At 44.2% G+C, this 14477-nt stretch overlaps 1 protein-coding gene across 1 annotated transcript in view; it reads right to left on the bottom strand.

Moving 5' to 3' along the window:
• Positions 1 to 14477, bottom strand: part of PRKDC (protein kinase, DNA-activated, catalytic subunit) — a 448398-nt gene that overhangs the window by 325934 nt on the left and 107987 nt on the right. Inside the window, 1 exon segment of the mRNA XM_040433446.1 lies at positions 7375 to 7534. Within this exon segment, the coding sequence (XP_040289380.1) occupies positions 7375 to 7534 (160 nt within the window).

The raw sequence follows: 14477 nt of genomic DNA, 5'->3' as shown, positions 1-14477 counted from the left end.
GGACGCCAGGTACATAATCCTATCCTTAGGTATCAGTGGCAGAGAATTCACTTTCTTAAACATATATGCCCCTAATCAAGATCAGGTTACCTTCCTAGTTGACCTTGTCGACAAGGTCCTCCCCAAGCTAAGAGGCACAGTTATCTTATGTGGAGATCTGAATCTCACCCTCGACCCTACCTTAGACAATTCCTCAGGACGTGCTGCTATTTCTTACCAGGCAATAAGTAAGGTTAAGAAAGCCTTCCTGCAATTGCAGCTTAGCGATCCCTGGCGTATACAACACCCAACAGACAGGGACTATACCTTTAACTCCTTGCCGCATTCGTCCTATAGTCGCATAGATTATATCCTGATCCAACATCAAGCTCTCACTTGGTTAGAATCTACACAAATAGGTTCCATTTTATGGTCAGCTCACGCCCCAATCTACTCGCATCAAAAGAGAGAGGGCTCATAATCTTTCTATGGCTTTACAAAAGGTCACCTTTTGTAAAGCCAATTTGGTAAAATTTACTCAGGCTATTTCTCCAGGTCTCCAGGATGCTCGTCTAGAGGCTAAGCGCCTAGTAGAACGTTCATACCAAAAAATGATCCAAACTTGCCGTAGAAAATTCTACGAATTTGGTAACAAAAGTGGGCACATGTTGGCAAGGGCCCTCAGGTGTCAAATGGCGTCTACCCACATTCCGGTCATTAACCACTTCAGCCCCCTTAGCTTAAACACCCTTAATGACCAGGCCAATTTTTACACTTCTGCACTATACTACTTTCACCGTTTATTGCTCGGTCATGCAACTTACCACCCAAATGAATTTTACCTCCTTTTCTTCTCACTAATAGAGCTTTCATTTGGTGGTATTTCATGGCTGCTGACATTTTAACTTTTTTTGTTATTAATCGAAATTTAACGATAAACAACATCCATATATAAATTTTTCTCTAAATTTATTGTTCTACATGTCTTTGATAACCAAAAAAATGTTTGGGTAAAAAAAAAAAATGGTTTGGGTAAAAGTTATAGCGTTTACAAACTATGGTACAAAAATGTGAATTTCCGCTTTTTGAAGCAGCTCTGACTTTCTGAGCACCTGTCATGTTTCCTGAGGTTCTACAATGCCCAGACAGTACAAACACCCCACAAATGACCCCATTTCAAAAAGTAGACACCCTAAGGTATTCGCTGATGGGCATAGTGAGTTCATAGAACTTTTTATTTTTTGTCACAAGTTAGAGGAATTTTTTTTATTTTTTATTATTATTATTTTTTTCTTACAAAGTCCACTAACTTGTGGACTTGTGACAAAAAATAAATAAAAACTTCCATGAACTCACTATGCCCATCACGAAATACCTTGGGGTGTCTTCTTTCCAAAATGGGGTCACTTGTGGGGTAGTTATACTGTCCTGGCATTCTAGGGGCCCTAATGTGTGGTAAGTAGTTTGAAATCAAAATGTGTAAAAAATGACCTGTGAAATCCTAAAGGTGCTCTTTGGAATGTGGGCCCCTTTGCCCACCTAGGCTGCAAAAAAGTGTCACACATGTGGTATTGCCGTACTCAGGAGAAGTTGGGCAATGTGTTTTGGGGTGTGATTTTACATATACCCATGCTGGGTGAGATAAATATCTCGGCAAAAGACACCTTTTCCAATTTTTTTTATACAAAGTTGGCATTTGACCGAGATATTTCTCTCACCCAGCATGGGTATATGTAAAATGACACCCCAAAACACATTCCCCAACTTCTCCTGAGTACAGCGATACCAGATGTGTGACACTTTTTTGCAGCCTAGATGCGCAAAGGGCCCACATTCCTTTTAGGAGGGCATTTTTAGACATTTGGATCCCAGACTTCTTCTCACGCTTTAGGGCCCCTAAAATGCCAGGGCAGTATAAATATCCCACATGTGACCCCATTTTGGAAAGAAGACACCCCAAGGTATTCAATGAGGGGCATGGCGAGTTCATAGAAATTTTTATTTTTTGCCACAAGTTAGCGGAAATTGATTTTTTTTTTTTTCTCACAAAGTCTCCCTTTCCGCTAACTTGGGACAAAAATTTCAATCTTTCATGGACTCAATATGCCCCTCAGCGAATACCTTGGAGTGTCTACTTTCCGAAATGGGGTCACATGTGGGGTATTTATACTGCCCTGGCATTTTAGGGGCCCTAAAGCGTGAGAAGTCTGGAATATAAATGTCTAAAAAATTTTACGCATTTGGATTCCGTGAGGGGTATGGTGAGTTCATGTGAGATTTAATTTTTTGACACAAGTTAGTGGAATATGAGACTTTGTAAGGAAAAAAAAAATAATAATAATTTCCGCTAACTTGGGCCAAAAAAATGTCTGAATGGAGCCTTACAGGGGGGTGATCAATGACAGGGGGGTGATCAGGAAGTGTATATGGGGTTATCACCCCCCTGTCATTGATCACCCCCCTGTAAGGCTCCATTCAGACGTCCGTATGTGTTTTGTGGATCCGATCCATGTATCCGTGGATCATTAAAAAACATACGGACGTCTGAATGGAGCCTTACAGGGGGGTGATCAATGACAGTGGGGTGATCAGGGAGTCTATATGGGGTGATCAGGGGTTAATAAGTGACAGGGGGGGGGGGGTGTAGTGTAGTGTAGTGGTGTTTGGTGCTACTTATTACAGAGCTGCCTGTGTCCTCTGGTGGTCGATCCAAGCAAAGGGGACCACCAGAGGACCAGGTAGCAGGTATATTAGACGCTGTTATCAAAACAGCGTCTAATATACCTGTTAGGGGTTAAAAAAAAATCGCATCTCCAGCCTGCCAGCGAACGATCGCCGCTGGCAGGCTGGAGATCCACTCGCTTACCTTCCGATCCTGTGAACGTGCGCGCGTTCACAGGAAATCTCGCCTCTCGCGAGAGGACGCGTATATGGGTCCAGCTAGAATAGCAGGGCCGCCGCCAGGACGCAATCCTGCATACGGCGGTCCTGAGGCGGTTAAGACCCCGCAGGGTGTACCGGTACATACTACCCCAGACATTGCATCCACTTTCCACTCTTTTTATTCTGCTTTGTAAGACTTGCCGTCCTCATCTGAGCCAGGGGACTTGCCCCTATCTTCTACCGCCAAGTTGACGGTGGAGCAATCGGCCAGCCTCGAGGCTCCCTTTACTGTTAGAGAACTTCAGGAAGTATTTAAATCTCTCCCGGGGGGTAAGAGTCCGGGTCCGAATGGATTTATGGCAAGGTTCTACAAGGTATTCTCAGAAAAAGTAACCCCTTTTCTTCTCTGGGTCTTCAATACGGTGTCGTCTGGGCTTCCCTTTCCGGCACAATCCACTGCAGCTCATATAGCGGTCATTCCCAAACCTGATAAGGACCCCCAGAGGTGTGTGCGAGTTATCGCCTGATTTCTCTTTTAAATGTGGATCTTAAAATATACACTAAACTTTTGGCGAATCGCTTGAAGGTGTTTGTGCCATCTCTGGTACACACTGACCAGGTGGGGTTTGTGCCGGGAAGGGAAGCAAGGGACAACACCCTCAAGACATCAGACATTATACATTATGCTAAAACTTACAATATACCCCTTATGGTCCTATCTCTTGATGCAGAGATAGCCTTTGACCGCATCTCATGGCCCTCCATTCGCTCTACCCTTACACATATTGGATTAGGCCCCTGGTTCATGTCTAAGATACTTACCTTATACCAAACACGGTCAGCAAGGATAAAAATCAATAGGACCCTCTCTCCCCCCCCCCCTTTCTCCATCGACAATGGCACACGCCAAGGTTGCCCAATGTCTCCATTATTATATGTCTTGGTTATGGAACATCTAATGGCAACAATTCGTGATAACCCCGATATCCAGGGTATCCGGATAGGTAACCAGGAGCACAAGTGTGAAGCCTTTGCGGATGACCTATTGTTGTATGTCACCAACGCCCGATTCTCTCTTCCATGCCTACAGTCAGAATTGTCTCGATTTGGGAAGTGGTATAATTTTAAGATCAACATGTCCAAATCCCATGCATTCAATATCTCTCTAGGACAGGATTTAGTTGCTTCACTCAAGGCCTCTTCTCTTCTCATTACCAAAAGGCCTTACATATCTAGGGATTAATATAGGTCCTACTTTATTACATCTGTTTAAAGACAATTTTGCCCCACTTCTGGCTCGTTTCTAAAAAGACCTGGAGTCATGGCACCGGAAAGATTTTTTCTGGTTCGGACGGATTAGTATATTAAAAAAATTTACCTTCTGCCCAGACTTCTTTACCTCCTACAGACCCATCCCTATCCGGATCCCTCTCTCTTTTTGGACCCAGATTCGTAAAAGTTTCTCGAAATTTGTATGGTCCCCTGGTAGACCACGAATACGTTGGGAAACTTTGACATGAGCTAAAGATTTGGGTGGGGTTGGTCTCCCGGACTGTAGGTTATATTACCATTCCACAGCATACTCCAGGCTTTTGGACATGATCTGGCTTTCTTCCCAGAAAGCATGGGTTAACATAGCAAGGGAATTGTCAGTCCTAGCATTGACCTCTCTTCCATGGCTGTGGAGCATCCTGAAGATAGAGCGATCTTCTCTTTCCTTTACTTCGAACCATACATTTGCCATTCTTGGGGGTATCAGCTCAGAGCTTTCTTTCATAGATCCGCAGGGACCCCTCACTCCCATTACTGATCACAGCCTATTTCCCCCCAGAGCAATCCCTAATCCTTTTCTTACAGGCACAAAAACCTCCCCTCTCCGATTCTGCCAGGTTCTCGCGGGGACTTCCCTGAAACCTTTAACCTCTATACTAGGTAATACACCACCGAAACCAAAACATACCTTTGAATATTTCCAACTTCAAAAATTTTTCACTTCCTTGCGCACTTCGCATAATTTTACAAGGAATTTGAAAGTCTTCGAACAAGCCTGTCTAAGCCCCTCAACTGTGTCTCGAGACATATCCTTTATATATAAACTACTCCTACAGCAGAGATCCTCCCAACCTCCTCCGTTCTGTGCGGCGTGGAACAGGATTGAGGCATCCAGTTGTCCTCTTCTCATTGGCTCAGATGTTACATATTCTTGCCAAAAGAGACAAGAGACTTGCTATAAGATCCTGACCCGGTGGTACAGGGTACCGACACTGCTACATAAATGGTATCCCTCTGTCACAGACAGATGTTAGAGGTGTGGAACAGCTGAGGACACGATTTTACATATTTGGTGGCAATGCTCGGCCAGTCGAGCGTTTTGGAACTCGGTCCACAAGGTTATACTCAAAATAACAGGTTTTCCATTGAAAAACACACCAGAAGCCTTTCTCCTATACGTTTTCAACCTTACTATCTCTGCATTTAAAAATTCACTGCTCATATTTCTCATCCAAGCGGCGAAGGCAGGGATTCCTCGACATTGGAAATAGACGGTTTCCCCAATGCTCGAGGAATGGTTTGAGGAAGTAATGTTGTATCAAAGAATGGAGGAACTGATAGCCCATACCACCACCACCACCACCCCCCAGAAACACGCACGATTCCTGAAGACTTGGGGCTCCTGGGAGGATTTTCGCACTTCAGGGACATACAGGACATTATAATCTGCTTCAATGATGGGATAGGTTTACCTCTAAACATATCTCTTTCTATACGTTTCTGACTTCTCTCTTTCTCTTGTTTGTATTGCTTCCCCCCTATTGTACCTTTACTCTCGTTTCCCCTCCCCCCCATACAATAAATCTTATTTTTATTTTATTTCTCCCTTTTCAATTGTTGTGATTTTTGATTGTACTTTTTGTACATTGTTTACATACAGTCAGGCCCTATTTTTCATTAGAAGGGCAGACGTATCTCTCAGCATTATTAGAATGATATTCCAAACAGCTCCTGAGAATGCTTACGTTAATACTTTGTTATGCAGAGCCTAGACTCTACTTGAAGTGCTAAACATACATGCAATATTAGTTGCTACATACCTCTTACCCTTTGGAATTCTAAGGTTTTGTCACTTTATAATATTGTACCTGCAATTACCTATGTAAAGCAGTCAGCATACTTTTATCACCTGTACAATTCTGTTTTAAAAAAGTGTCAAACACAATAAACGCTTTTATTATAAAAAATAAATTAAAAAAAAAGGAACGCACCGGTGAGCTCAGCAGCACCAAAAGACCCGGAAGACCACGGAAAACACCTGTGGTGGATGACCGAATAATTATTTCCCTGGTGAAGAAAACACCCTTCACAACAGTTGGCCAGATCAAGAACACTCTCCAGGAGGTAGGTGTATGTGTGTCAAAGTCAACAATCAAGAGAAGACTTCACCAGAGTGAATACAGAGGGTTCAACACAAAATGTAAACCATTGGTGAGCATCAAAAACAGGAAGGCCAGATTAGAGTTTGCCAAACGACATCTAAAAAAGCCTTCACAGTTCTGGAACAACATCCTATGGACAGATGAGACCAAGATCAACTTGTACCAGAGTGATGGGAAGAGAAGAGTATGGAGAAGGAAAGGAACTACTCATGATCCTAAGCATACCACCTCATCAGTGAAGCATGGTGGTGGTAGTGTCATGGCGTGGGCATGTATGGCTGCCAATGGAACTGGATCTCTTGTATTTATTGATTATGTGACTGCTGACAAAAGCAGCCGGATGAATTCTGAAGTGTTTTGGGCAATAATATCTGCTTATATTCAGCCAAATGCTTCAGAACTCTTTGACAGCGCTTCAAAATGCAGATGGACAATGACCCAAAGCATACTGCAAAAGCAAACAAAGTTTTTTAAGGGAAAGAAGTGGAATGTTATGCAATGGCCAAATCAATCACCTGACCTGAATCCGACTGAGCATGAATTTCACTTGCTGAAGACAAAACTGAAGGGAAAATGCCCCAAGAACAAGCAGGATCTGAAGACAGTTGCAGTAGAGGCCTGGCAGAGCAGCTCCAGGGATGAAACCCAGCGTCTGGTGATGTCTATGCGTTCCAGACTTCAGGCTGTAATTGACTGCAAAGGATTTGCAACCAAGTATTAAAAAGTGAAAGTTTGATTTATGATTATTTTGATCCCTTAACAAGTGGGAGGCGCATACACAAACTGTTGTAATTCCTACACCGTTTACCTGATTTGGATGTAAATACCCTCAAATTAAAGCTGACAGTGTGCAGTTAAAGCACATCTTGTTCGTTTCATTTCAAATCCATTGTGGTGTATAGAGCCAAAAATGTTAGAATTGTGTCAATGTCCCAATATTTATGGACGTGTGTGTGTGTGTGTGTGTGTGTGTGTGTGTGTGTGTGTGTGTGTGTGTGTGTGTGTGTGTGTGAGTGTATATATATATATTTTAATTTTTTTTATTTATTTATTATTATTATATAATATTAATTCCTACCTCAAAATACTTTAATTTCTTTGCATTTTTCATTACAACAGACAGCAGTCTGTAAAAGCCACTGATAAGGGGTAGACGCGTAGACTTTAAAACTATCTCATAGCCAAACACATAAACCCAAGGCTCGAAGAATTCCACGTGCTTGTTTGGTATCATTTCACTTCAAAGAAAAGAAAAAATATATATATTACACATAATCCAAAATTTAACAATTTAAAATTCAAATTTAATTTTACATTATCTTATTTACAACTTTCAGCATAAAAAAACATAATCCAACCAAAACAAACTTTTTAGCTCTTTTCAAAACCAAAACTTCTCTCCCCCCACCGTACCACTGGTGGGGCGCATACTTAACGACTCCTCACCACTTGATATGGATCAAAGTGCAATAAATACAGCAATGGACTGAAGGAGTGAGAACCAAGCAAAGAAATCTGAACACTTACTTTGCATATATTTTAAACAAATAAGTAGATAAATAGCTTTAAATGGGTATTCCTGTCTGAGTATGAGAGAGAGAGAGAGAGAGAGAGAGAGAGAGAGAGAGAGAGAGAAAGAAAGAGAAAGAGAAAGAGAGAGAAAGAGAGAGAAAGAAAGGAGTGTGGGTCAGACGGATCTATTGGAAAGGATTCCACTAGATCTAAATAACTTGAGGCGCCTCGGGTTTGTAAAAGTGGGGTGGAAAGGAGGTTGGGTGCTAGATACTAGAGGCTGCTCCAGGTTTCGTCAGGTCGACAAGGGTGTCTGCCTGTAAAGGATATGGTAGTATGCCAAAATAGGGGGACTGGTAGGTGGTAATACCCTCCAGGTCTCACCTATTCTTGAATAAACCCTTTTGGGCGTCAATAGTGGTCGGTCGATATTGGTGGGTTGGTGTCAAGCTACTTCAGTGTGTAAGGCCTCTTTCACACTTGCGTTGTCCGGATCCGGCGTGTACTCCACTTGCTGGAATTACACTCCGGATCCGGAAAAACGCAAGTGTACTGAAAGCATTTGAAGACGGAACCGTCTTCCAAATGTGTTCAGTGTTACTATGGCAGCCAGGACGCTATTAAAGTCCTGGTTGCCATAGTAGGAGCGGGGAGCGGTATACTTACAGTCCGTGCGGCTCCCCGGGCGCTCCAGAATGACGTCAGAGCGCCCCATGCGCATGGATGACGTGATCCATGTGATCACATGATCCATGCGCGTGGGGCGCCCTGACGTCACTCTGGAGCGCCCCGGGAGCCGCACAGACGGTAAGTATGCTGCTCCCCCGCTCCCCACTACACTTTACCATGGCTGCCAGGACTTTAGCGTCCCGGCAGCCATGGTAACCACTCTGAAAAAGCTAAATGTCGGCTCCGGCAATGCGCAGAAACGACGTTTAGCTTAAGGCCGGATCCGGATCAATGCCTTTCAATGGGCATTAATTCCGGATCCGGCCTTGCGGCAAGTGTTCCGGATTTTTGGCCGGAGCAAAAAGCGCAGCATGCTGCAGTATTTTCTCCGACCAAAAAACGTTCCGTTCCGGAACTGAAGACATCCTGATGCATCCTGAACGGATTTCTCTCCATTCAGAATGCATTAGGATAATCCTGATCAGGATTCTTCCGGCATAGAGCCCCGACGACGGAACTCTATGCCGGAAGACAAGAAGGGCAAGTGTGAAAGAGCCCTAATAGGTTTTGCATCAGCATAATATTTGCAAAAAAGTGAATTAAAGGATGTATATAGAGATATCGATGTATAGGATAAAAACATATATATACACACACATATATATAAAAAATCTGCATAAAAGGTAAAAAGTTTGTACACATAGATAGGCACTTGAGACGGTATGCAGTGACCCTAAGAGACCGTGTTCTGCAGTATCGTACACAATATAGTGTGGTACAGTTGGGCAAATCAATAGGTAAAATCTATTTAACCACTTAAGGACCACAGGTTTATACCCCCCTAGTGACCAGGCCCTATTTTACAAATCGGCACTCCACAACTTTAGCGGTTTATTGCTCGGTCATGCAACTTACCACCCAAATGAATTTTACCTCCTTTTCTTCTCACTAATAGAGCTTTCATTTGGTGGTATTTCATTGCTGCTGACATTTTTACTTTTTTTGTTATAAATCGAAATTTAACGATTTTTTTGCAAAAAAAAAGACATTTTTCACTTTCAGTTGTACAAAAATGTGAATTTCTGCTTTTTGTAGCAGCTCTGACTTTCTGAGCACCTGTCATGTTTCCTGAGGTTCTACAATGCCCAGACAGTACAAACACCCCACAAATGACCCCGTTTCGGAAAGTAGACACCCTAAGGTATTCGCTGATGAGCATAGTGAGTTCATAGAACTTTTTATTTTTTGTCACAAGTTAGTGGAAAATGATGATTTTTTTTTCTTACAAAGTCTCATATTCCACTAGCTTGTGACAAAAAATAAAAACTTCTATGAACTCACTATGCCCATCAGCAAATACAGGGCTCCAGATGGCGACCAAAATGGTCGCCAATGCGACTTAGAATTGCAAAATGGCGACAAGACTTTGTAGTCTTGTCGCCATTTGCGCCTAGAGCCTCCGCTGCTCTGCCGCTTTAAGAAGAACGGCATTTCATACAGCAGGCAGGCGGCAATCCAATAACAGAGCTCCGCACAGTATAGAGCTCTGTTATTAGAGAGGAGGCTGCTGATTGGTCAGTATCAGTGTGCTGCTGTACCATTGGATGCTCCTCTCACACCCCCATTCTCCCGCGCTGAACACAGCAGCAGCTTCAGAGTCATGAGGACAGGGAGCCGCTCCATAGAACAGAGGTTAGCTTGAGAAGCCACAGACTGTCACAGTCACCCCTGCGCTGCCGCTGATAAAGGCTAACCCTTATCGTCTTTACAACCCTGATAACACTCAGGGGGCCGCTGCTGGTGCGCCGTGTGAGCTCCCTGCCTGGGCTCACAAACATTCTTAATAAGGGAATAAAAGGGTTAATAGGAGCCGCTGGTCAAGACACTAAAAAGCCAGTGAACCATATCTCTTTCAATAGTCCGTGCTTAGTAGGAGGAGAGGTTATCTCCTGGAGGTTATCTCCTCCTCCTAAGACTTTTGAAAGAGATATGGTTCACTGGCTTTTTAGTGTCTTGACCAGCGCGGGGCTCCTATTAACCCTTTACATACTTAACATTAGCAAGTGGTGAGATGACTGATGATCACCTCACCACTTGCTAATGGCTGCTGCTGCCCAGTATTCTTCCCGCCTACCTACCTACCTAACTTTCTCTGCACATCTCCTATTTTATGCTAAAGTGGGGGGGGAACCTTTTCTGGTGTGAGCCTGATAAGTGCGATTGTGACCAGTTCCATCAGTTGGCACACGTGCAGCGGTATGAGGGAGCACTCTGCCATTTGTACAGCCTACGATGCGGAGATGCCACCACGCTGGGGAGGCTCAGGTGTGGCTGGCAGTGAAGGTGTTAAGGTTGCCGGTCGTTAAAGTAACGTTAGGCTGATATAAGGGGCAGCCGCGCAGCCCACCTGCTCCTTGCAGGACTCTGATCATGCACCCGCCCTTCCCAAACTATGGGCCCACTTACCGGCTACAGCCCCCCTACTACAAACCCAAGGGGCCCTACTGGAAGCCTCCCTACAAGGGCCCCATGAAGTCTGCCCTTCTCTTTAACTGCCTGGATAACTACCGGATATGGGCTCAGCTGTAGGCCTTGCTCAGCCAGCTGGGGCTGAGCCGCTCTTACACCAAAGTAGTAGGGGTTCAGGTGAACCCCAGAGTGGACGCGTCTGTTCAGTGTTCACTGGGGCCCCGTACGCTGAAGAGCCGCAAGGGATGGGCCCTACTGTGCCATGCCACACCTGGGCAGCATGCCGGACTGCGTAACGTCACCCCAGTCCGCTTTCCCCGCACTCTAGCCAGACAAGTCTTTTATTTTTTATTATAATTATATGTATTTTATATTTGGCGACTAAAAAATTCATTTGGCTCCTAAATTTTTCAGATTAGGAGCCAATGGCTCCTTGAGATTTTTTTTTGTCTGGAGCCCTGAAATACCTTGGGGTGTCTTCTTTCCAAAATGGGGTCACTTGTGGGGTAGTTCTACTGCCCTGGCATTTTCCAGGGGCCCTAATGTGTGGTAAGTAGGTAAATGACCTGTGAAATCTGAAAGGTGCTCTTTGGAATGTGGGCCCCTTTGCCCACCTAGGCTGCAAAAAAGTGTCACACATGTGGTATCTCCGTACTCAAGAGAAGTTGGGCAATGTGTTTTGGGGTGTCATTTTACATATACCCATGCTGGGTGAGATAAATATCTTGGTCAAATGCCAACTTTGTATAAAAAAATGGGAAAAGTTGTCTTTTGCCAAGATATTTCTCTCACCCAGCATGGGTATATGTAAAATTACCACCCAAAACACATTGCCCAACTTCTCCTGAGTACAGCGATACCACATGTGTGACACTTTTTTGCAGCCTAGGTGGGCAAAGGGGCCCACATTCCAAAGAGCACCTTTCGGATTTCACCGGCCATTTTTTACACATTTTGATTTCAAACCACCTCTCACGCATTCGGCCCCTAAAATGCCAGGGCAGTATAACTACCCCACAAGTGACCCCATTTTGGAAAGAAGACACCCCAAGGTATTTCGTGATGGGCATAGTGAGTTCATGGAAGTTTTTATTTTTTGTCACAAGTTAGTGGAATATGAGACTTTGTAAGGAAAAAAATAAAATAAATCATCATTTTCCGCTAACTTGTGACAAAAAATATAAAATTCTAGGAACTCGCCATGCCACTCACGGAATACCTTGGGGTGTCTTCTTTCCAAAATGGGGTCACTTGTGGGGTAGTTATACTGCCCTGGCATTTTCCAGGGGCCCTAATGTGTGGCAAGTAGGTAAATGACATGTGAAATCCTAAAGGTGCTCTTTGGAATGTGGGCCCCTTTGCCCACCTAGGCTGCAAAAAAGTGTCACACATGTGGTATCGCCGTATTCAGGAGAAGTTGGGCAATGTGTTTTGGGGTGTCTTTTTACATATACTCATGCTGGGTGAGAGAAATATCTCGGCAAAAGACAACTTTTCCCATTTTTTATACAAAGTTGGCATTTGACCAAGATATTTATCTCACCCAGCATGGGTATATGTAAAATGACACCCCAAAACACATTGCCCAACTTCTCCTGAGTACGGCGATACCACATGTGTGACACTTTTTTGCAGCCTAGATGGGCAAAGGGGCCCACATTCCAAAGAGCACCTTTAGGATTTCACATGTCATTTACCTACTTGCCACACATTAGGGCCCCTGGAAAATGCCAGGGCAGTATAACTACCCCACAAGTGACCCCATTTTGGAAAGAAGACACCCCAAGGTATTCCGTGAGTGGCATGGCGAGTTCCTAGAATTTTATATTTTTTGTCACAAGTTAGCGGAAAATGATGATTTATTTTATTTTTTTCCTTACAAAGTCTCATATTCCACTAACTTGTGACAAAAAATAAAAACTAGGGGCCCACATTCATTTTATGAGGGCATTTTTAGACATTTGGATCCCAGACTTCTTCTCACGCTTTAGGGCCCCTAGAATGCCAGGGCAGTATAAATACCCCACATGTGACCCCATTTTGGAAAGAAGACACCCCAAGGTATTCAATGAGGGGCATGGCGAGTTCATAGAAATTTTTATTTTTTGCCACAAGTTAGCGGAAATTGATATATATATTTTTTTCTCACAAAGTCTCCCTTTCCGCTAACTTGGGACAAAAATTTCAATCTTTCATGGACTCAATATGCCCCTCACGGAATACCTTGGGGTGTCTTCTTTCCGAAATGGGGTCACATGTGGGGTATTTATACTGCCCTGGCATTCTAGGGGCCCTAAAGCGTGAGAAGAAGTCTGGAATATAAATGTCAAAAAATTTTTACGCATTTGGATTCCGTGAGGGGTATGGTGAGTTCATGTGAGATTTTATTTTTTGACACAAGTTAGTGGAATATGAGACTTTGTAAGAAAAAAAAAAATTATTTCCACTAACTTGGGCCAAAAAAATGTCTGAATGGAGCATGACAGGGGGGTGATCAATGACAGGGGGGTGATCAGGGAGTCTATATCGGGTGATCACCCCCCTGTCATTGATCACCCCCCTATAAGGCTCCATTCAGATGTCCGTATGTGTTTTGCGGATCCGATCCATGTATCAGTGGATCCGTAAAAATCATACGGACATCTGAATGCAGCCTTACAGGGGGGTGATCAATGACAGGGGGGTGATCAGGGAGTCTATACGGGGTGATCACCCCCCTATAAGGCTCCATTCAGATGTCCGTATGTGTTTTGCGGATCCGATCCATGTATCAGTGGATCCGTAAAAATCATACGGACATCTGAATGCAGCCTGACAGGAAGGTGATCAATGACAGGGGGTGATCAATGACAGGGGGGTGATCAATGAAAGGGGGGTGATCAGGGAGTCTATATGGGGTGATCACCCCCTGTCATTGATCACCCCCCTGTAAGGCTCCATTCAGACGTCCGTATGTGTTTTGCGGATCCGATCCATTTATCAGTAAATCCGTAAAAATCATACGGACGTCTGAATGGAGCCTTACAAGGGGGTGATCAATGACAGGGGGTGATCACCCCCCTGTAAGGCTCCATTCAGACGTCTGTATGTGTTTTGCGGATCCGATCCATGTATCCGTGGATCTGTAAAAAAACATACGGACATCTGAATGCAGCCTTACAGGGGGGTGATCAATGACAAGGAGGTGATCAGGGAGTCTATATGGGGTGATCACCCCCATCATTGATCACGCCCCTGTAAGGCTCCATTCAGACGTCCGTATGCGTTTTGCGGATCCGATCCATCTATCAGTGGATCCGTAAAAATCGTGCGGACGTCTGAATAGAGCTTTACAGGGGGGTGATCAATGACAGGGGGTGATCAATGACAGGGGGGTGATCAATGACAGGGGGGTGATGAGGGAGTCTATATGGGGTGATCAGGGGCTAATAAGGGGTTAATAAGTGACGGGGGGGGGGGGGTGAATAGTGTGGTGCTTGGTGCTACATATTGCTGAGCTACCCGTGTCCTCTGGTGGTCGATCCAAACAAA

The sequence above is a fragment of the Bufo bufo genome, chromosome 5 (genome assembly GCF_905171765.1).
Source record: "Bufo bufo chromosome 5, aBufBuf1.1, whole genome shotgun sequence".
Taxonomy (NCBI): Eukaryota; Metazoa; Chordata; class Amphibia; order Anura; family Bufonidae; genus Bufo; species Bufo bufo.
This window is presented reverse-complemented; position numbering and strand designations above follow the sequence as displayed.